This window comes from Ictidomys tridecemlineatus, chromosome 6 (assembly GCF_052094955.1).
Source record: "Ictidomys tridecemlineatus isolate mIctTri1 chromosome 6, mIctTri1.hap1, whole genome shotgun sequence".
NCBI classification, from domain to species: Eukaryota; Metazoa; Chordata; class Mammalia; order Rodentia; family Sciuridae; genus Ictidomys; species Ictidomys tridecemlineatus.
The window spans coordinates 170,467,725-170,493,257 of record NC_135482.1 but is presented as its reverse complement, the minus strand read 5'-3'; the positions used below and the strand labels follow the sequence as shown (position 1 = coordinate 170,493,257).

The 25,533-nt window shown below is 30.9% G+C and overlaps 1 protein-coding gene across 4 annotated transcripts in view; it reads left to right on the top strand.

Moving 5' to 3' along the window:
• The window catches only part of Nbea (neurobeachin), a 603,852-nt gene that overhangs the window by 187,795 nt on the left and 390,524 nt on the right, over positions 1-25,533 (top strand). For all 4 annotated transcript variants that reach the window (XM_078016116.1, XM_021730370.3, XM_021730357.3 and 1 more), the window contains 6 exons: positions 351-568; positions 3,572-3,725; positions 11,215-11,395; positions 12,690-12,820; positions 16,076-16,183; positions 25,005-25,173. In XM_078016116.1, coding sequence (XP_077872242.1) covers positions 351-568; positions 3,572-3,725; positions 11,215-11,395; positions 12,690-12,820; positions 16,076-16,183; positions 25,005-25,173 — 961 coding nt within the window. The remainder of the gene's footprint in view (positions 1-350; positions 569-3,571; positions 3,726-11,214; positions 11,396-12,689; positions 12,821-16,075; positions 16,184-25,004; positions 25,174-25,533) is intronic.

Below are 25,533 nucleotides of genomic sequence, written 5' to 3'. Positions count from 1 at the left end.
ATACTTAATTTCATACTTGCTCACTTTCCTAAGAAAGTCATGTGGCCTAATGTAAAGACCCTACATTAGGGCAAACAGGATCTGGTTTTCAAATGTAAACTTTGGTGTTAACCTTGGGCATTTGAGTGCCTTGCCTATTTTCAGAAATAAAAGGATAGAACCTATACTACTGATCTTTTTAATTTAAAAGGTTCCTGATAAGGGAAATACAGGTGAACAATATATTTAAAATATCTTAACCTATCAAAGTCATATGTAAAAGCTTTACCCACTTTATTTTATGTACTGTTTTCATTTTTACATCAGGCATTTGTTTTGTGCTTCACAAAAGTTTAACTTTTCTTTTTCAGGCAGTTCAGGGTCGGTCTATCACCCAACAAGATCGAGATCTCCGAGTTGATTTAGGATTTCGTGGGATGCCCATGACTGAGGAGCAGAGGCGCCAGTTCAGCCCAGGACCCCGGACTACAATGTTTCGGATTCCAGAGTTTAAATGGTCTCCAATGCACCAGCGGCTTCTCACAGATTTGCTATTTGCATTAGAAACAGATGTACATGTTTGGAGAAGGTAGAACTATTTCCTTTATATAAATAACACCATTTTCACTTAAGAAACATGAATATTTTTATTGATATCAACTGATTAGTGATTTATGTCACTGAATAATACAAATTAAGTTTATTAAAAAATTAAATATTTAAAATTTTGATAGAAACACATTTTCATTGAGTTTATAAAGCTTAGGACTTACTTCAGTAGGTGTTCAACAATTAGTCTTTTTTTTGTTGTTGTGGTATAATTTTTTTTCTTAAGTTCTTCAGCACAACTGAATGTACATTTTTAAAAATAATTTTTTTAGTTAATTAATTTATTTTAACTAAATATATATTACAGCAGAATGCATTTTGATTCATTGTACACAATTGCAGCACAACTTTCCATTTTTCTGGTTGTACATGATGTAATGTCACACCATATGTGCAGTCATACATATATCTAGGGTAATGATGTCTGTCTCCTTCCACCATCTTTCCTGTCCCCATCCTCCTTCCTCACCCTCCGCTCCCCTTTGCCCCAAAGTTCCTCCAGCCCTATCCCGCCGCCCTTGTGGATCACTATCTACTTATCAGAACATTCAGCCTTTGGTTTTTGGGGATTGGCTTACTTCACTCAGCATCATATTCTCCAACACAACCCATTTACCTGCAAATGCCATAATTTTATTCTCTTTTAATGCTGAGTAATATTCTTATGTGTATATACCACAATTTTTTAATCTATTCATCTATTGAAGGGCATCTAGGTTGCTTCCACAGTTTAGCTATTGTGAATTGAGCTGGTATAAACATTGATGTGGTCTTAATAAAATTAAAGAACAAAAATTTTAAATCTGGTATAGCCTTATATATATAAAAATGGTTTAATTAAAAAATCAACTTCAATTGATATTTTCTTGATTTTATCTTTTTCTGTTAAAGTTGATATCATGTACTATATTTATTCTTTTTTTTACTTTTTTTAAATTTGGGGAGTACTGGGGATTGAGCTTGGGGGCATTCAACCACTGAGCAACATCCCCAACCTTAGTTTTGTATTTTATTTAGAGACTGGGTCTCATTGAGTTGCTTAGTGCCTTGCCGTTGCTGAGTAACTCAATGAGATGGCTTTGAAGTCTCCATCCTCCTATCTTAGCTTCCTGGGGCCACTGGGATTATAGGAGTGCACCACCATGCCTGGCCTATGTTTATTCTTGATAATGTTATAATATATAATGATAAAATAAAACTTAAAATCATCCCCTGCAAATGTATGATTTTAGAGCCTATACTATGTAAGCAGTTAATGGATTTCAGTTCCAATTTAATTAAAGGAAAAGAATCTACATGAATTAATTACTACTTTTCCTCATTTTCAATTTAATTTTCTAATAGCAAGTGTGTAACAAATGAATGAATTATGAGAGTGTATCATTTGCACATACATGTATGTAAATTAGGAAGTTTGGTGGCTATAAGTAACAAAGTACTGTTACTATCAGTGACTTAATTAACTGGATGACATGCTCAGGATCCAAGCTGGCTTCTCTGCTTCTCCCTGTGTTTCTGTTTAGGATTCATTGTGGCTACTTTAGCTCCCAGAATCAGTTGAACATAGGAAACTTGCCCAAATTAAAAGGCCGGGTTTCTTTCTTCTTCTGTTATTCTATTCCCTCTTGCATTTCTTCTTTTCTCTCCTTTACCTCTTTTTTTTTTTTTATTGCTTCATCTTCTCTTTCTCTCTTTTTTTCCTGGAAAAAGTCCCACAAGAAATTTTCTCCTTATGGTCCAGCAATATCACATGTTTATTTCTAAATAGATAATAGGAAAAGGGAATGGTATTATAATGACTGGTCTATATAGACCAATATTGGATTCATTTCCTAGTAACTGAGGAGACTTGCCAACACAACTCAATAACAGAAGAAAATCTAGACTATTTTAGCAGGGAAGAAGTCATGAATGTTGTGGAAGCAGTAAATAAATTCTGCCATAGGAAGTTCTGTCTTTTGATTTTATTTGATCAGTTCTTAAGCTACTCATCAATTTTTATTTTTAATGTTATCAGCTAAGTTACTTAGGGATGATAACTGAAGAAAATTAAATACCATGAAGTATATTACTATTAATGTGAGGATTGGTATATGGAGACTAAAAAAATATAATTTACTAGGTATAGTAATAGTACTCCAAAAGTGAGTGATATCTTCCTTTCATCAACATATTGTATCTTTGTTTTCTTTCATGGACACTTGAGAAATTCACCAAACAGAATTTCATGTAATTAATTTTTTTTTAGAAGCTAGCACTTAGTTTTTAGGATGGGAATACTTTCTGAAATGCAAAATATAATATATAATTTTTTATAGTCCTGAAAAGATGAGTTATCATTCAGCTTAGTTTGATTGTGGGATAATCTTGTTTTTCCCCCCATTAGACAAAACAGTTCATATTCCTGACTGATATTAACTTAAAGAAGTGTATTTCTTTGGGGATCTACATTGCATGTTTTACATGAGAAAACACGTTGATGACCAACTTTGATATCTTTTTCTTCTTTTTACTCAATAAGTCCAGTTTACTCACACTTCCCTATTATGTCACTTCTGTGACTTGCAGTATACATTTTCAACATGACTGGTCTCAGTCAGGCAGTGCGACAAACTGAAGCTTCCTAAAAGGTGAAGTTTAACTATGAAATTGTTTTACTTTTCAAAACAAAACACTCAGATTTGGCAGAAATAAATACTTTGAGCTAAATTCATTGACCTAGTCATATGTCTTAGAATCTAGTTAATATCGGGCAGAGACAAATGAGATAATACATTTAGATACAAAAACTCTGTGGCAATATGTAAATTTTGGTAGTGTTATCTAAGTTTTAAATTTTTTTTTACCATAACTCCATTTTAAATTTGTCTAGCTTCTCTTTATTATATCTATAATTGTATTTAAACATATTCTAATGTATTTAAACTTCGTATTCTTAAGCCAAGGAAATGTTCATTTGTGTTTTGTTTTTCTGATATTCTAGCCATTCAACAAAGTCTGTAATGGATTTTGTCAATAGCAATGAAAATATTATTTTTGTACATAACACAATTCACCTCATTTCCCAAATGGTAGACAACATCATTATTGCTTGTGGAGGAATTTTACCTTTGCTCTCTGCAGCTACATCACCAACTGTAAGTATTTTGCCTCCATCTAGTGGTTGATTTTTATAATTACATGAATTGAGCATTTCTGTTGCATCTGGTACAGTTAGCAGGTAAATTTTAACAAAACAAGTTCTCCTGAGGGAACTTCTTAACCATTTAAATATATATTCTAGCCACATATATATTTATATGGTTATAAATATATTTATATCATATATAGATATATGATTAGTTAGTGTCAGATTTAAGGTATGTGGGTTTTGAGTGATTTGGGGGAAGAGCCATATCTGTAAAAGATTTATATTTTCTATATGTATTTCTTCGAATCCACTAACATAGCTGATATACTGCTAATATCCCATGTGACATTGTTACCTGATTTTACTTCCTCCTGGGTCAACATATTTTTAATCCCCTTTTTTATTTGTTTTTATATAAAATATTAAAGTGTATTAATAAACTTGAAAAGCATTTAGTGTTAATTAGATATATTATTTAAAATATGATAGACCAATACTAACTTTAGATTTTAGTTGTCATTTTAAAAATATCTATTCAGGACTAGTTATGTAGTGAGTGGTAGAGTACTTGCCTAGTATTTGTGAAGCCCGGGGTTTGATACCAGCACCAAATTTTAAAAAAAGAGGTATATTATTATTAAGGCTGAGGGCGTAGCTCAGCATCGAGTGCCTCAGTAGCATGCACAATAACCTGGGTTCAATCCTCAGTACCACAAAAAATAAAAATGTCTTCAATTGAGACCAAAACAGGAATCCATAGCTACTTGCTTAGGTAGGAAAGAATGTAGAACTATGCTTCATATATAACCTGTGTTCTTGCTGCCATATTGAAAGCCTACCTTTAATCCCAGAAAGAGTACTTTTGTGAGAGAGAAACTTGCAGTTTTTATTTAGATGTGTATTGCTTGGTGAGACAATATTTCCAGTTGATCTCTGATTTCATCATTTACAAAATTTTTTTACATGACTCTTTTTCTCACTATCTTTTTGTCAATGCCACAACCACCAGAGCATAATTGCAGTTTAATATTAGCAGCTACAGATTGTATCTTCATACACTTCCTGGAGGCATAATGAATTTATTCAGTAAGTCTAGGGAACTAACTTGGGATGGAATGCCACAGGTCATCATTAAATCCTTAATGGAATTAGCAGCTAAATAAAGAAAATGAAACCATGAAGAACAACAAGATTGGTTGATGATTTGTGTCAAGGGCAGGGATCTTGAGACTCATATGCCATTCTTTCTTCTTAGTATCTATTTTTTACTAGTGATTTATACCAAATTCTGGTAAAATTTTTAAACATGTATTCCAGAATTGAGATAGGAATTATTTTCTGCTCCTATATACTAAAGAATAAATATATCATTATTTTCCATGTGGCAGTTTTCTTCAATATAATAATTTTTTTTACATCTTATAAATATAACTTGTTATTAAGAGACTTTAAAAGTTTGCATTAAAATTTACTTCAAAATGAATATTGAATGTTTTAAAATTTGTGCAGAACAAAAGAAATGATCTTTATATAAAATAAACAGTGAAGCAAAAGATATTAAACTTTGTATAGATTTGAAATATTCACATTACCAATCTTCCAAATTTTAAAGCCAAATGATCTCTAATTATTAACATGGAGAAAATATTAAATTAGTGAATTAAATTTTAAACAAGATTTATATACTATTACATCACCCATTCTACCTATTTTATAATAAATGTATGATAAAGGTACTGACAGTTTAAAGTCTGACTCTCAAAATTATTACCTAAGCAATTTGGACCACTATTTGGAATTTACAACTACTTATGTCTTGGACAATTCTCAGCAGATTTGGGAATTCATTTAACAGTAGAATATTTTTTAAAAAATTGTCTTTGTCCTTATATTTCTGTCCTTTTGGTCTATTAACTGATGATACCTATGCCTTGTAGTCCAACATGCATAGTTTTACATTCTTTAAATAAACTACTTCCTTAAAAGAAATAGCCAGAGCCTTTTTCCTACACAATGTCTGGTAGAACCATGGTGGATACTGATTATTAATTTTTGTTTTTGTGTTACCAGATTGTATTATATTCTTGCTTAAAGTTGAATATACTGGAGAGAAAAAAGATTGAGAAGGTTGAATAAAGAAGGAAATCATAATTGAAAATACTGGTTTTTGAAACTAGATTTAAAAAGACCAGAAAGAATTTTGGAATGTTTAAGAGAAAAAGGAAGCGTTGGCAGCAAACAAATAGAAACATTTGAAATTAATGTTTGAGTGTTCTAGTATATTGTTTAAGTATATGGAGTTTTTACAATTTTCATATAATATATGACAAATGTGAATTTTATGAATAGATGGAAGTAATGATGGCTATGATAGTAGTTGGCAAACTTTTTCTGTATGGGGCAAGATAGTAAATATTTTAGGATTTGTGGATCATATGGTGTCTGTTGCAGTTACTCTACTCAGCTGTTGAAGTATAAAAGCAACCGTAGTACATAAACAAATAGACATGTGTGCGTTTCATAAAACTTTATGAAATTTTAAAATTTGTGCTGAACAAAAATTATCTTTAAATAAAATGAACAGTTTATATAACAGGAAGTAGGGCAGATTTATTCTATTGGCCATAGTTTGTTGAACACTATAGGGCATCAGTTCCATATAAAATAAGAACATTATAGGATGGTGACATCATGTGAAAATTTTATTAGCTGTTACTAATCATTGAAAACTCAGTAGATAGAACTTAAGAAAAATTCATTCTTATTAAATAAGAACTTGAATTTGACTTACCAATTGTTAATTTTTAATTTTTAAAAATAATGTCACTTAATGTTTTGGTCATTATATTCTCTATATGTAACCTTTTATGTTCAGCCATACTGATGATTTTTTGTCATTTGACATTTCCAATATTGAATTATATTAACTTTTGAGAAGATAAGTAGAATGCTAAGTATTCTCTATAGTTCCTTATTAAAAAAATAACAACCAAAAACTCAACCCAAGAATATGTCTTTCCAATTTTTCAGGAAAAGTGTACATCTCAGGTAATTGACTGCTTTTTAAAAAACAAATTATTTCTCACTGAGACTCAGATATGACCTTTTTAGGAATCATGATTTAGTTGAAGGTGTGTGGGTTTTAGCATAAGATAGACCTGTATTTTTACCAGGGCTCAACCATTTACCAGATTTGAGCTCAACTTCGGTGTTTTTATTTTTTTTAAAGATATTAATTATCCCACACAGTGGTTTTTGAAGATTAAGTGATACATACAAAAGTGTTTGATGTGGAATGCTCTTAATGAAAGTTTTCTTTCTTGAGTTCTTTTTGGAGGTGTTTAATATTTTTTGGAACTAAGTTATTATGGGTGATGTACTTTGATAACAAAAGACTAAAATACCATCATCTTTTGCTTGTTATTTCCATAAGATTGGCCTAGAAGAGGAAACTTAGATGAATATAGCATTGTATACCAGGAGTAACATTTGTATATTACCTTTGCTGTATCATTATCCTGGAAGAAAAATTTAATTGTTTAGGTTAATCTTTCTTGTAATAGAAACTTGAAGTATAAAAGAATACAGTCACACATCCCTATGAACTTAATATTCTTGAGTAAGCATCACTCTTTGAGATTTTAGGTTGAATAGATTACTTAAAATCATACCTGGCACAGAAAATAAGTCAGAAAATAGTTTTAATTTGTAAATTAAACAAATAGTGTTAATTTTAATACTTTCAAAAATAGATCATTTATATTCAATTTGATCAAACTTTCATTTGAGGAAGGAATTTTTGTGACTGATTTTTTTTTTGCATTATTTTGGGATCTAGTCAATTGAATCTTCTCATTTTTTTTCAATCACATTGTTTAAGTTGTTCATGAATGAAAGCAGAGAATCAGAGGGGAAAAATGAAGAGCAGCAAAAAACATGTATCAACTACAAATTGTACAATCACTTTTGTGATTTTAAAAAGACCATTTTGATCAACTGTCCAGTCCAGAAGACTGACTGTTTAGAATTTAATTTGATGTCATATATGGTTTAATTTTGTCTGTCCCCCCCCAAAAAATTAATAGAGAATGGCATTTCTGGTTTTACTATAATACCATCATCATAAGTTAGATCAATATTTTTTTCCTTTTTCTAGCCAAAATTGATGAAAAACTCTTAATTTTAGTTAGCTTAATCTTTAATTATAATGATATATAGTTGATAGATTTGGAAAAATGACTAATAATACTTTTGTTTTTACTTGTGTTTATCTCATATTAATGATCATACTGTGGTTTTCTCAGAATGCTTTTGTTTTCCAGTGAATCTGCACTAAAAATAGCACATTTTTAAATGTATACTCACATACATTTGTTATCGAAAATAAATAATAGTAACAGAGAATATTATTAAATTTAATCCTCTGTAAAGTTTTAAAAAAATATTTTTAGTTATAGATGGATACAATATCTTTATTTATTCATTTTTATGTGGTACGGAGGATTGAGCCCAGTGCCTCACATGAGCTAGGCAAGTGCTCTACCACTATTTACAACCCCAGCCCCCTCTGTAAAGTTTTTATTATATGAATATGATTCTTATTAAAACTCTGAAACTTAGTATATAATATATCATTATCATGCTTGTATGCAGGCCTTGTTTAGTGTATCAGCGAGTATTTTTCTGGTATGCAAAAGGGATTTTAAGTTTAATCACTTATATATTTCAGTTTTGATTTATAGGAAAAATTCTGAATGTTTGAGGAAATAAATTATAATATGATTTTCTTATAAAATTCTAAAAAGTTAGTATAAATAGTTTATTTCCCAGAGGCATTATTTACTTCATTTGTTAAAATGTTTCATTAATCATCTAGTAGGAAAAGATATTTGTTTTGTAAACTAGAGTATGCATAATTTCTACTACATAAGCTGTACATATATATGTATATATTATTTGGGCAGAGTTATTCAAATAAAAAATAAATTTTAGTCTAAATATTTAACTTTTAACCTTATGCAATTTATAAAATGAATATCTCTTCTGAGAATTTTGCTTTTGATAAAATAATCAAATATGATTTTAAAATATATTATTTTGTTTTTCAATTTTCATTATATTTTCATTTAATTTTAATAATTTCCTTTTCTTGTACTTTTTTTGGTCTCTTGTATGTTTTGTCTAATGCATGTCCAGGGTTCTAAGGTTAGTATTATTTCTGCAGTAATTTTTAGGTTTTTCTGTTTTAAATTTTATTTTTAATTATTTATGAAATTTTTGACTTGGTTATATTTTGAGTTTTCATACCATCTTTAACATTAGGTATATCCTTTGTATTAAGATTCACTAAAAGCTTAATTTTTCAAATTTATTAATTACTTTTTTATAATTAACTATAATAAACAAACTATTATATAATTGAAAGCAATATTGTTACAGTCATGTATCTGATCAGATTTCCAATTAAAGGAAATAGGATGAGAGATAGTTTGAAATTTATAGTAGCTGTGTATAAGTAATCTTTATTTGTAAGCCCTGTCATAAGATGCTCATGTAACATTTCATCATATTTATAAAATTATTTCTATATAGAATATAAGAATTCTTTTGTAGCTCATTGTTTGTGTTAAAAATGCCTTTTACTTCAACATTTTATTGTTTTAGTAAAAAATAAATACTTTGTTAAATTATGTGGAAAATTGAATTATTCTGTTTATAATTTCCTCATTTTGAATGAAAGCACATTTTGAAGATTAGACCTATAGACTCTAAACAACTGGAAAATCAAACCATTAAAAAATAAGATAGAACTCATAATTTCAGTATCTTGAAATGATGATGAATATTTTGAGGACACATTTTGAGGACATATACTGAATTCTAATGTTTTAAAAGTTATTTGGAATATTTGTTAGACCTAAGCAATGGCCACATTTTCCATTCCATTAGAGAATACTGAATTTTCAGAAAAGAGATTTAAAAATCTTGTTTTTTCTTATGAACTATTCTGTTGTGGTTATAGATTTTAAATTCATGATGCCATATCCATGCTACATATGAAATGATGCTATATATTCAGAAAGTAAAAAAAATACGGAATTTGCCTGGTAAAATGTGAGTTATGAATTTATTCCCTTTTAGGCCATGGATACTGAATTGGCATACTACTGTGAATCAGTAAGGACAAATAGATTTGTATTTACAAGCTCATTTTAGCCAGAATGGTTTTAACCCTATTTGATGTTAAATGGAAGGAAGAAAGGTTGGTACATTTTGTACTGCATTTAGAACTGAGGTTAGTCCATGTAGCACTAAAGTTCTTAAGTTCTTTAGTGCTTACAGTAGTCACTTACCAGTTTGATTACCCATCTTGTATAGAATTGCTTAGAAATTTTTTAGTTTAATCTTCCCATTGGTGTTTTTTTCCCTGACATTTTCATATTAATATCCTTGCTTCTTCTAAGCAGAAAGAAGTTTAGGTATAATGATATACAATGTCAAAAGGGAACATTAATTATAATCTGAAATCTGTCACATGTGCTTGCCTCATAGTGGTATCATTTTGTTAAGACATAGCTTAATCAGTATGCTTAGTGTGGATATATGCAGAAAATTTAAACAGCAGAAATTTTATTTTTAAAGCATTCATGACTCTTTTTCACTCCTTTAGGCACTGAAAAAATAAAGCCTAATCATAAAGAACCAAAATCATTAAAATGCTATATTGTATACAATGGTAAATAAATTTAAAAATGTTGCCGTTGCTTACAAGAGTATAGTCTCCCATGTTAAGAATACTTTGTAATCTTTTCTTGAAAGAGAAAATTAGATCTTTGTAACTGGCAATATTTTAGTAAAAGTATAGCTTCCAGTCTAGAGCTACTGATTTTTCTTATTGCTACTATTTTATAGGTCACAAATGTCTAGAGGAATTAATGATCCTCTTGATTATTTTTACCCTAGAATTTTATTGTACATATAAAGTACCTAGAGTTTTAGTTTATCCTAAAATTCATAGGAAATTATTATACATTCTAACTTGACAGCCATCTTATTTTGAGGCCTAATGAAATCACGGTATATTTTTACCATTATTCATTAGACATATAAAAAATATAAAATATATTGTTTTATAAATGAGAGTAAGGATTTTAGGAAAGAAATATTGATCTTATCTCTTTGTGAATTAACAAAATAAAACCAAATTAATGTGAGTACATATGTGTGGGCATTTCTAAATAAGATCACTGCGAGATGATCTTAAATATATATAGTTTTTTATAACTAATGACATTTAAAATCAGCATTTTTAAAATATTTTTTTCCTTTAGTCAAAGATAACTGTGATAAATAAATTTGACATAAAATTAAGTTACATATGTATTCATTTTCACTTTTGTTTACTATTTTTACTAAACTTATGTTCACCTGTAGTATATGTTATAAATTGTGTTTTCCATTTTTAAACAAGGCTTAACTCTTCTACTTTTTTAAAGACGGAATTGGAAAATATTGAAGTGACACAAGGCATGTCAGCTGAGACTGCAGTTACTTTCCTCAGTCGGTTGATGGCTATGGTCGATGTCCTTGTGTTTGCCAGCTCTCTGAATTTCAGTGAGATTGAAGCTGAAAAGAACATGTCTTCAGGAGGTTTAATGCGACAGTGCCTAAGACTAGGTAAGTCTGTTAAGAAGAGCAGTGCACATTACATAATTACTTACAGGTTATTTTTCTGCAGCACTGTGGTGCATACAGTATTGATGATTGTGTAATTTAGTGAGTGTCTTGTAATTCTTTAGAATTATCAAATTTCAAAATCTTATCTCTTCACATTGGCATTTTCATGGAATTGGAAATCTTTAATCTTTTATCACTTAAAATATAGTTAAATATATTTGGAATTATTTTAAACTCATTGAGACAATAGCATTTCATTGAAGTGATTTTAATACAAATCCATTTATGAATTCTATTTTGATAAACTAGTACTAAGGTTAGTGACCTAGGCCCACAAACATGTCAGCAAACAAACCTGAGAAAGACTTGTTTTTAAATGCCTCAGTATCTTGAAATCAATATTAATTTGGTTATTCTAAACTTTTATTTCTAAATATAAGACTGATTTCATTTTTACACATTATGAGTTTTCTCAGCTATAGGAAATCTTTATAAGTGAGTCAGGAAGCCTTATTTATCACCTCTTAAAGGTATTAATTACTTTTCTAAGCACTTTACATGTGTTAATTAATCTTCACAACAGCCCTCTAAATGAGTTACTGTATTTATTCTCATTTTACATGTGAGGAAATTGAGGCACCCAGAGTTTAAACCACTGGTCTACCATCACACATCTAATTAATTGTAGAGCCAGGATTCAAGTTCAGATGGTCTAAATCCAAAATCTGTACAGCTTATTATATTTTATTGCTTTCATTGCATGAACGTATTGGATGCCTGTTGTCAAAGACCACAGGGTCACCTACCATGAGGAAATGTAAACATTGGGATTGGTAGAACTTAAATATTCCTGAAGTGGGAAGTTATGATTAGTATAATCACCAGGATAGTCAAATTAAGGGCAGATGCCTTATTGTTAAAATTTTAAAATCACGTGTGAATTTCGTTAAAAGCTTTATTACTAAATTTCAGAATTGTGAAGAAGGGAGGAAAATAGAATAAGGAAGGATATATTGGAGCTTCAGAGAGCATAGTAGTATTTATTCTTTGTTCCTTCAGCTGCCTGGTAGTATATTTTGTTTTTATTTTTAAGTATATAATATAACATATATATTATACATACTGTGCTTTCATTATTGTATTTCATGATTGCACAGTACATTGATGTAATTGATCTTAAAAGTAATTGTGTATAGGGGAAAGAGAAAAATACAAAAAGAATAAACCAGCATATTTTATTCAGTACATCAAAGTGAACAAATTACAATAATAATGATTTTAACTTTTTAAATAGTTTGTTGTGTAGCTGTGAGAAACTGTTTAGAATGTCGACAAAGACAAAGAGACAGGGGAAACAAATCTTCCCTTGGAAGCAGTAAACCTCAGGAAGTTCCCCAAAGTGTTACTGCCACAACAACATCAAAGGTAATCAGTCATTTTCTATGTGAAATATAATTTACTGGGAAAAATTTTTGTTTTAGTTTATGAAAACAAAGCAACATGGTATTTGTAATCAGATAGCTTTAGGCTCTAGTGCCTACTTCTCTGCTTCAAACCTATGTTGGCAAGATTAATTAATCTGTCTGAAATTTGCATTTGGGAGGTTATTGAAGAATATACTCATAATTTCTACTTCATAGGGATCTTAGGAGAATCATGTTAGCACATAGCACAAAAATTTTTTAGTCCTTTTCTATTTTTAAGCATTTCATGTATTTTCAGAGGTCAGTGTATGAGAAATGCAATTTTTAAATGGATGTGCTTTTTTTGGTGACAGACATGACAGTCAAGAAATATATATTTAATACCACCAAATAGATGAACAATATAGAATATTTTAGGGATTGTGTTAATAATTCTCATTCTGCATTCACTATCAGATATTTTCCTGACATTGGCATTACATCCAGTTTTATTAGCATGATTTTCAAGGTCCTCCATGATTGGTCTGCAATTCTGTCCCTAGCTCCTGCTTGTGTATTTACCCTCTCTTTGCTTGTACAATTTTAGTCATACTTTAGATTTTATTTAGTTCACCAAAAGTTTTTTTTTTTAACATCTTAGCTTTTTACATAGTTACCTTTTGAAATCTTCCTCCTTATTTTTCAGCCAGCTAAAATTAGTTCAGATCTTAGGTTTAGTTTAAATGTTAATTCTCTCAAGCTGCTTATGGTGGAGCATACCTTTTATCCCATCTGCTTTGAAGGCTAAGGAGGAAGGATCACTTGAGACCACAACCTCAATACCAGCTTGAACAACATAGCAATATCCTGTCTCAAAGAAAAGAAAAACCTACAGGGAAATGTTTTCTGCATTTCTGACCACCATCTCAATCTAAAACAAATTCCTCTGATGTTTTCATAAAACCCATATGTCTCTTTATATTCACTGTACTTATAATTAGATGTTTAATATGGCTTAGTAATTTTTTGCTCAATAAATGAAAATAGGAAATAAGAGTTGAAATAATTTTACAAAGACTATGGTTTTTAACTTCTGTCATTTTCAAACAGACCAACCACATATTAATCATGTTGGTTGGTTATTTGCAATATTGCAGTCTCTTTTCTTTTTCACTATTGTCAGGGAAATATTCACAAGAGTAATAATTTAACCACAAATTATCACAAGACTCCATAGGGCTCTCCATTGCTTGGGAAATTAAATATTAATGTGTCAATAATCTGAGTCATATTTCTTGTATGACATAATAGACTATTAGTTGTTAGAGGGCAGCGTCCACATCTTATACAACTTTGAAATTTAGGACACTGTGCATACATTGTAAAAAGGTACAGTCTTGAGTTAGTATTCTGACTCTACCACTTATTGGTTTCCTGACTTGAGATTAATTTCTTAAGTCTGTGGATGCAAATCTCAATTTATAGGGTGTTTGTATCAATTATATAAAAAGAAGTAATATATTAAAATTCTGGCAAGATATTATTTTAATATTAATATTAATATTATGTTATTATTTAACATGTTGTTAAAAATGATATCCTTTCTGTCTCTAGAAGTTAAAGTCAATATATACTTAGGAAATGAATAAAGAAATTAGTATTTTGGAAAACTTAGACCTCAAAGATGTGTATAATTTCTTTAATAGGTATTAGGGACACCTCAGAAGATTTTCAAGGCAAGTATTGCCCTCATTATAGAATATAGACAGAAAAGCCCAATGGAATTTTTAGTGATTTACTTTCATTTGGTGGTGAAAATGAATAAGTGATGGAGATAGGAATACTAGGAAGATTTGACTTGTCAACAAAGCACATTTCAGTATAGGGAGTAAAAGGATCTAGGTAGTAAGGTTTTGTGTTTGTTCTTTGTGTTTTTTTTGTTGTTGTTATTGTTTTGTTTATTTGTTTGTTTTGTTTTCCCTCCCTGTGCTTCTAAGTTTTTTTTAATGTGGCACTTCAGTCAGTAAACCATGGTGAATATTTTACTATGATATAAAAAATTCCCTGCTACTAATATGTGTGAACTTGGATGAATCACAGACTTTCATGGGGCTTCATTTTTTTACTGTTTTAAAAATGAACCATCATTTCTTATCATATAGACTCTAAAAAGATCCAATTATATTAGGGTCACATTTGTAAAAATGTAAAATGGTATATCAATTAAAATATTTCTAGTTTTTTCCCACTTAACACTATAAATTCATCTATGGTAGAAATTATGTGTTACTTTCTTTAATAATATTGGGATAAATATTATCTTGTAATTCACAATGATGTGAGATTTTTAGAAGTTAAGATCTCACCTGAAGTCCTAGAAGTGGTAAGTTTGATATTATAACAAACCAAATAATATCAGCCTACACATATTGTACTGTTTTTATTATCCAGTGCTACAAAGGAATCAAACACTTTGATTTGGGAGTTAAATAGGACCATTAATCCCTATAGAGAAGTTAAAATTGGCCTATGTTATTTTTTATTAGAGCAACAACCTGTTAGGTTCAGAAATTATGTTTGACATTTTACATATATTATCAAATTTAATCCACATAATTCTTAATGCATTGTAAAAATGCAAAAAGTACTAGATTGAGTTTCAGGGAACTTGGCTCACTTTCTAGTTTACTGTGTGCTATATTACCTAAAATCTGTAGATTTTTATTTCTTCAGTTATAAAAAATTGTTTTAGTTTAATGCTCATTAATGTCTTGCAGCTTTAGTGGGCTATGACTAAAACTTTTTTTAGAGCTTACCTTGTCTTTTTATAGATCATGAAATGGTTACATCTATAAAATCTCACAAAGTAATATAATATGATAGTCTCACATTTTATAAATTCCTGATGAATAAATGAGCCTAGAGACTCAAAGACAATTTTTAATTAGAGACAGGGAAACTGAGACTTAAAAGAAATTTAAACAATAAGCACAAGGTCACACAGCAGAGGCTTGAGCCCAGATGTTGTGAAATTCAAGATCAGTCTTTTCCTACTATTCTGTTACCTACCTTTATAGGTCTATAGTGGTAATGGTGCTGATAAAGAGAAACCATGAGCAGAGAATAAAAAATGTGCCTTATAATTGGGTGTCCTTAATAGATGTTAGCTCTGTGAGGAGGAAGTTAGTTCAGCCTAAGTTAAAGATAGTGGGAAATGATACTTCGGTATGATTTTTTGGAATATGTTACTTCTTTACTATTCTTTTTTGTTTTTAAGACTCCCTTAGAAAATGTTCCAGGTAACCTTTCTCCTATCAAAGATCCTGATAGACTTCTTCAGGATGTTGATATTAATCGCCTTCGTGCCGTTGTCTTTCGGGATGTGGTAAGTTGTATCTGCTTGGTTTTCCTATAAAAACTTTTTACAGTCATTTGTGTAAAATAGCATTAACTTTACAAGAATATGCATATTAAAACTAAATGCCCTAGTACTTTGGTTTATCTCATATTGCTGCTTGTAGAATGTCTGAACAATAGCTCTCTCTGAAAGCTTGATATATCATTTTTTTAAAAACTATGTGAGGGTTGGGGATATAGCTCAGTGATAGAGTGCTTGCCTAGCATGAATAAGGCCCAGGGTTTGATCTGCAGACCACAAAACACACACACACACACACACACACACACACAACAAAACTAAACAACAATTTTATATAATTTTTCTTTCTATTTTAAGGGTAGGGATAGCCTGAACAGCTATAATTCACTTTATCTTGCATCACTTTCATTTAGCATTTAGTATTCCTTCTCTATTTGCAGATATGGAATATTTTGTGTTTCTTATGTTGGATGAGAAGGATTGATAACTTATTAGGTGTTTGTGGCAATTACTTTATTGAGGAGATTATTTTGTAAAGTAGAATATGCATTTTAAAAATTCAGATATCTATGGGAATTTGAATTAGAACAATAGTTTAATAAAGTTTAAAGGAAAACATAATTAAGAAAGTTCATGGTCAATTACTCAAGGTAATAAAAAGATTAGTGGGTGGGGGAGGAAGAAAAGTAAGGGGATGGTACTGGAAAAAGCTATGTTATATGAATATGAATATTTCATTTTGAAATATTCATATTCATTTATGAATATTTCAAAATGAACCCTACTATTATGTATAACTATAATGCACTAAAAATAAAAGATAAAAAGATTGACCTTTTCATAAATTACATAGAAACATATATAGTGTTTCATAGCAGACTCAATATTGATAAAAATTATTAATATGTTTATCACAAACCACTAACATGGAACAGATCTTCATCCCCAAAAGGCACTGACAGAGTTAACATTGAATATAGAAAGATTTTAAAGGTGAGATTGTGTTTAAATTGTTTATAAATTTAAATTGATTATTATACTAGATTATCATCATTTCTTTCAGATTCATTAATGTTTTGTAAATAGATTGGAAACCTCAACAGTGGTATTTAGCTTCTTTCCTAAAGAAAATAAATTGTATTAAGTGTTACCAGGGTGTACCTTCCAAATATCATCAAGATAAGACTAATGTTCCTGGAGTTTACATTATTATGTATGAGGCACTGAATTTATATTATCCTAAGCTTTCCAGTTGAGAAATAAGAGAAAGTTAAAATTCAGAAATTTTAAGACAATACAGTTGGTATTAGGTAGCATCAGAATCCAAACAGATTGTTTAAAACCATTATTTTTTCATCAATTTTTATCTTATATTTCATAGATTCCAAGATACCTTTTTTGGGTGGGGGAGGAAGTACTGGGGCTTGAACCCATGGCCCTCAACCACTGAGCCACATCCCCAGCCCCATTTTGTGTTTTATTTAGAGACAGGGTCTCACTGAGTGGCTAATGGCTTTGAACTTAAGATCCTCCTGTCTCAGCTCCTTGAACTGCTGAGATCACAGGCAGGAGCCACTACACCTGGCCCAAGAAACCTTTTTTTTTTTTTAAATTTAAATAATCCATTATATTTTGGAGTGTTTTATAATTAACAATATTTGAGATGAATTGTAAATATTATGCTAAGAATGCCAATTTATTTTTATTATTTTTGAAATTTCTATAAACCCGTAGTCTTTTTTTTTTTGGTACCAGGGATTGAACCCCGGGACACTTAACCACTGGGCCACACCCCAGGCCTTTTTTATATTTTATTTAGGGACAAGGTCTCCCTGAGTGCCTAGGTGCTTCGCTAAGTTACTGAGGCTGGCTTGGAACTCATGATCCTCCTGCCTCAACCTCCCCAGTCACTGGGATTATAGGCTATGCCACCATGCCCAGCCCATAGTCATTTTTAAGAGCCTTAATTTCTAAAACAAAGGAGATCCAAAATTATTAGGTTTTTTTTTTTTTAGGAATTATATGTGCATATCTTCATAGATCAAGTAACTAAGTGGTATACTATAATCTTAGGATGGAGAATTTTAGTGTTATTTTTTCCCTTGAGTTTTTTCTCAACTGTTTAAAGTATTTAGTTTTTCTACTAAGATTATACATATGCATATACAAACATTTAAATTTTAGAAATAAAGGATTACCACAGTTTTTAAGGAATTCTGAGTTTTGTTGGCACTGAAAGTACACACTTAGCTATATGACAGAAGAAAAACTTGAGAAAATGTGAGTATTTTAGTCAGCTTTTTTGCCACTGTGACCAAAACACCTGACAAAAACATTTTTAGAGAAGGAAAAGTTTAGTTGTGGCATACGATTTCATAGGTTTCAGTCTACAGATGGCTGACTGCATTGCTCTGGGCCCAAGGTGAGGCAGAACATCAATGGCAGAAGACTGCAAGTGTAGGAAAGCAGCTCCTGAAATGACAGTCAGGAAGCAGAGAGAGAGTTCCTCAACAGGGATAAGATAGATACGCCAAAAGCAAGCCCCTGATGACCCACTTCCTGCAGTTACCCCTATTATCCTTATTAATACTTTAGTACACTGATTAAATTAAGGCTCTCATAACTCAGTCATTTCACCTCTGAAGGTTTTTGTGTTGTCTCATATAGGAGCTTTTGGGTTAAGCCTCATCTCTAAGCCATAACAGAGAATAAATCCCTCTTCTTATTTTTTGTTTGTTTGTTTTGGTATGGGGATCGAATCCAGGCATGCTCAACTTGTCAGCAACGTCCCCATCCCTTTTTCTTTTTTTTATTTTGAGACAGGTCTTGCTAAGTTGCTTAGGGCCTTGCTAAATTGCTGAGGCTAAATTTGAACTTGCAATCCTTTTGCCTTAGACTCCTGAACTGCTGGGAAAATAGGCTTTCACCACCACACATGGCCTGCTCTCATGTATTTTCTATGATGAAGATGTTGTGATTTAAACTTACAGGAACTATGTAGATCCAGATAAAATAGTTATGTGGCAAAATTTTCTATGAGAAACTATGACTAAATTATGCTAGAAAAAACTATGGATTTTTTAAAACAATTATTTTTAGTGTTTCCCAAAAAACTGAATTTGAAAGTAAATTTATTATGCTTTTTCCTTTCACCCCTAGAGCCCAGATTATACTAGGTCTCTTGTATGTATTTAAAATGAGACAAGCTAAAGTAAATTTTATCTTTAAAAGTTGAATTAGAAGGCTTCTTATCACCTTAGTTAACACATTAAGTTTTCAAAAGAATTTCAGAGCTCATTAATGATATTACTTATTGAAGGACCACCCCCGCCTTTCTGTACTGGGGATTGAACACACCCTTAGCAATAGCCTTCCATTTCTTTCAGCCACCATCATGCCCAGCTTTTGCAAACCTAAATATCTTCATTAACATGTATTTGCTTGTATGGATGTTTAATGTACAAAGAATCATAATAATATACATTTAAAAGACATTTTCACAGAATGCGTGATAGAATTCAGCAAGCAGAAATAATGGAATAATACAACATATACTAACTGGGTCAGAGTAAAAAACCTATACCAAATGCAAATAAGTAAATGCTGTTATCGATTTTTATGAGGTTCTAGAATATGAGAAACTAAAATAAAGTGACAAATATCAGAATGATAGTGGCAACTGAAGGAATTAACAGAAAAGAGTGATAACAGAAGTTTTAGGTAAATGAAAATGCTATATTCTTTGAAATTGTTTGGTTATGTAACAGTGGTCCACCTCATGCTTTGAATATAGCCCTTGCTGCTCTGCCACTGAGGCTTATTTTAAGATAGTCATGTTTTTATTTTTCCTCTTCCCCTTTCCCCCTTCCTAACATGATGGTGGAGAATAGGATTACCTGTTTCCCATCATAGACCACATACACCATAGGAACCAAGTAATTCAGACTTCAGGGATGACACAGAAGATCTAAGAAATGGCTGTATGCCAAATTAACAAGTGAATCACAACCCCCCACAGGGAACACCTGGAATAAATCTCTTCTTTAAAAACCTTCTGTTCTTTCTGATGGGCATAATCATAGCCTTTATGACTGGAGTCCCCTGTGTTTGTCATTTGCTAACAAAGCAATGAACCAAACCCTTTTTCTCAAAACCCTATCCTCATTGAATTGGCATGGGTGACAGTTACATGAATATATATAGTTATCAAAACTCATTAAAGTCTATATTTAAAATCTCTGCACTTCATTATAAGTTTGATCTCAGTTAAAAATTCTTTTTCAAACTTTTTTTTATTCTAAGACTCAAGGAAAAATTGTCAAAACTAGTGGTCATTTTTATTAAAAAAAGTTAGAAAATACTGTCATTGAAAACTTGATTCACATATATGTAAGACATAAAAGTATTTTATAAATTACTAGTATATAATAGTGACATTGAATACATTAAACTTCATCAAAATTAAAAGCTTTTTACCTCTGAAAACTGTCATTAACAAAGTGAAAAGGCAACTTACAGAGTAGGAAAAAATACTATCAAATCTGGTGTATAAAAAAAGATTTGTTTCTAGAATATGTGAGAAATACTTAGCACTTAATATGAAGAAGAAAAATAACCCAATTAAAACCAGGAAAAATTATACAATTAAATATTTCTATACAAAAACTTTACCAGTGACCAAAAGCACTTAAAAAGATGTTCAACATTATTTAGCTATTAAGAAACGCAAACCTATACACCAATGATTCTCAGCTGAAAGAGAAATTAGGAAAACTATGCCATTCATAATAGCCCCCTCCACCAAAAAAAATCAATTTGGGAATCAATCTAACAAAAGAGATCGATGAAAAACCTCTACAGTGAAAACTATAGAACACTATTATGGTTTGGATGTGAGCTGTCTCCCAAAAGTTTAAAGTGAAACAGTGCAAGAAGGTTCAGAAAATAAATGATTGGGTTACCAAACAGCACCCTAACCCAATCAGTGAAATAATCACCTTGATAGGATTAATTGAGTGGTAACTGAAGGCAGTTGGGGTGTGGCTAGAGGAGGTGGGACTTAGGGGTGTAACTTGGGGGTATATATTTTTACTTGGCAAGTGGAGACCTATCTCTCTCTCTCTCTGCTCTCTGATTATCATGTGAGCCGCTTCTCTCTGCTACACTCTTCTGCCATGATGTTCAGCGTCACCTTGAGCCCCAAGGAATGGAGTCTGTTGTCTATGGATTGAGATCTCTGAAATAAACTTTTCTTTCTGTACTATTGTGCTGATCCAGACTTTTAGTTGCAGTTGCAAAAAGCTGACTAAAACAAACACTAAGGAAAGAAATTGAAGAAGACTTTAGAAGAGGAAAAGATCTTTCATGTTCATAGGTAGGCAGAATTAATATTGTCAAAGTAACCATACTACCAAAAGTGCTATACAGATTTAATGCAATTTCCATCAAAATTCCAATGACATTCTTCACAGAAATAGAAATAGAAAAAGCAGTCATGAAATTCATTTGAAAAAATAAGAGGCCCGTAATAGCCAAGACAATCCTTAGTGAGAAAAATGAAACAGTTACAAAAGTAGCATGGTGTTGGCACCAAAACAGGTATGAAGGCCAATGGAATAGAAGACACAGAGACAAACCCACATAAATACAGTTATCTCTTATTAGACAAAGGTGCTAAAAACATACATTGAAAAAAAGTTAGCTTCTTCAAACAAATGGTTCTGGGAAAACTGGAAATCCCAATGTAGTAGAATGAAATTTAACTGTCTCTCACCCTGTACAAAACTCAATTCAAAGTGGATCAAAGACCTAGGTATTAGACCAGAAACCTGTACCTACTAGAAAAAGAATATAGGGTCAACACTCCAACATGTTGGCATAGGAACCAACTTCCTTAATAAGACTTCTAAAGTGAAAATCAGTAAATGGGATAGTATCAAACTAAAATGCTGTGCTTTACAGCAAAGGAAACAATCAAGAATGTGAAGAGAGAGCCTACAGACTGTGTACATATATGAATATACCACAGCGAATCTCAACATAGTGTACATCCATAAGACTGGGATCCTAATTAGAATATGATGCATTCCATGTTTGTAGGAATATATCAAAATGGATTCTGTTATGTAGAACTAAAAAGAAGAAACAAAAAATTTTAAAAAGATAATTTTATGCATCACAGAACAATGTATTTTCTTTTAATAAAAAAAAGGCAAGCCAAAGCCACAGTGAAATACACATTCCAGAATCATAACAGGCAGAAAATAATAAGTGATAGCAATGATATGCAGAAATTGGAACTCTCAAACATTGCCAGCAGAAACATAAATAAGGCTTCCACTTGAGAAAACAGTTTGACAGTTCCTCAACAGGTCATATGTATAATCATCATATGACCTAACATTTTCATTCTTAGGAAAACATCCAGGAGAAATGAAACATGCCTTTGCACAAATGTTGCACATCGTGTTCCTGGTAGCCTTATTCAGAATAGCCCACATCTAGAAATAAATCACATGCCCTCCAACTGGTATATGAATAAGTATTATAAGACACTAAAAGGCCATAAAACTTGAATGCAACAAGAAAGTAAACTGTGAAAGAGATATGTTACAAAATTTTGGGGGGGACAGGTTCTCACTAAGTTGTCCAGATGCAAAGTTGCAGAGGAGGCCCTCAAACTTAAAATTCTCCCATCTCAGCTTCCAGAGTCACTGGGATTATAGGCGTGGGCCACCCTGACCCATCAAGAGAGACCTATTTGTTTGTAAAATACCTAAGCAAGTGAGCTCATTTCTATAAAAATTTAGTCATTTTTCAAATGTTTAGCTTCTGTGTTTATCAGGCTTTATTTTCAACAACAGAAGTGTGAATAAGTAGTACAATTGGCTTAAAGACCTGAATTTAAAAAGATAAAGAAACGTTCTTAATGCCAGGAGGGAGAATTTTAGCTTGACTGTTACCATAGTGCACACTTTCTTTTATTTACGACTCTACAACTTTACTATTGAAAATGTATTCATTCGTTCATTCCACATATACTGTTGAATGCCTTCTACTGCCTAGTGCTGAGTTTCCTGTTATGGAAGTAGAGCTTGTTCAAAATAAGGTCTATCATAGCTCGAGCTATGTGTGAATTCATTCTTGATGATATCTTTTATTAGTCTGATTTGTATTTCATTTTCTTTTGTAGTAATTACAAAGTGTTTGATTTAAGTGTTTGATTATGTTCCTTCTGTTTATGCCATCAACATTATAATGCAAGAAATACAGATTTTAAACACTTAAGAAATTTTCTCTAGAAAAGTTATTTATCACCTAGTGAGAAAAATAGTATATAAGTAGTGTATAAAATCCTAAATCATACTATTTCAGAGCACATTTTATCAATTTTAGTCATTTTCTTCATTAGTTGTGTTAATTGTTTGATGACCTCAAACTATTAGTAAATATTTCTTGTTTGCTTTCTTTTCTGATAAGTGCATGCAAATTCTGAATCTTGTTTGCTTGTGCTTAAATAAATACTAAATCTAAAATACTCATTAATGAAGTTATTAGAATTGAATGCATGCTTTTCTTATTTCTGGTTTTTTTTTAATCCTGTTATCTGTGGACCATGGTTTCTACCTAAAAATTTGATTTTAGAAGAATCACTTTTACTTGACTTATAGAGAAGATTTTATATAAGCATTTGCATTTGATTCTTTAGATACAAGTTTCATTGAAAGTGTTATTACAGGGAGCTGGGGTTGTGGCTCAGTGGTAGAGCGCTTGCCTAGCATGTATGAGGCACTGGGTTTGATTCCCGGCACCACAAAATAAATAAATAAATAAAAATAAAGTTCTAAAAAAGAATGGTTTCGAGGTCATATAAATTACTCTTCTAATCATAATTTCCCAAAAGATGATTATGTAGGCTTTTTAAATAGAGCTCTCAAGGTTACATGCAGTTTCTTATATTTTGAAAAGAAACCCATTATGAAGTTATATTTTCTCCCAGACTGCAGTCTGCTTTTTAAAACTATTATCTCCTTAACTGGCATGGCCCATTTGTATCACACTCTTTGTCACTTTGCTGTTCTCCTCTGGAAAAAGTCCATATTACCATTGAGGTTTTGAAATGAGGAGCCTCAAATATTGGTATTGTTTTAGATGTCATTTTTCCTGTGCAGTAGAATTAGATTATTACTTTTTATCTTTTATTGCAATAAAAGATTGAATTTGAATTTTTTAAAGCTACCATGTCACCCTTCAAATTCATATCAAACTTGTATAAAATTCATCTTTTAGGCTCTTTTATTGCTTATATTTCCCTCATTTCATAGTCCGTATATTTTCTTGCTCAGGTCCTACTGCATTAAAATTTTATATGTATTTCAACTATAATTTTATCTTGTTAATTTAATTCAGTTATAATAGTTAAGCTCTTAAGTGTTTAAAATCTAGAACATTAAATTATTCCCTTCAAATTTGTGCCACCTGCATATTTTATGAACACATATACTATATTCCAAATTGTGTATATTAAATAGTATAAATAAAAATGGTAAAGAGATCAAAGGATAAAATTTTGTGTCCTATTTAACAAAATTTCAACATTTTAGTTTTTTAAAATTATTTTTAACCTATAACTCAGATAATACATTTTTGAAGTTTCATATATATGTTTACTTGATAAAAATAACAATATATACTTTGCAGATTTTAATATAAGTTAAATATCATTTTGTCTCCATAAAGAAAGCAAAATAGTAGTAGTTGCTTATATTTTAAGAACATAACACTTTAAAAAATTTTGAGTGTCCAACTGCCTTTTCATTCTACACAGGATGACAGCAAGCAGGCACAGTTCTTAGCTCTGGCTGTTGTTTACTTCATTTCGGTTCTGATGGTTTCTAAGTATCGTGACATATTAGAACCCCAGAGAGAGACTGCAAGACCTGGAAGCCAACCAGGTAGAAACATCAGACAAGAAATAAATTCACCAACAAGTACAGGTACTTTATTTTGTTTTTGTTTATTTTTCACCACCATTTATTTTCCTTTCTTTTTTTTTTTTGATTTTTACATTCATATTTGAACTGGACTTGCTCATAATTATCTTAAATAATCATTATTTTAAAAATATTTTTGTTTATTAATTTATTTTCATATGGTGCTGAGGATCAAACCCAGTGCCTCACACATGTGAGGTAAATGCTCTACTACTGAGCTATAGGCCCAGTCCCTATCTCAAATAGTTATAAATAATTGGTATGTGAATGCCAAATCAATATTTTAATTCCATAAAATGTGTGAATGATATTTTTATAGTATTTGCTATCTATCTATCTATCTATCTATCTATCTATCTATCT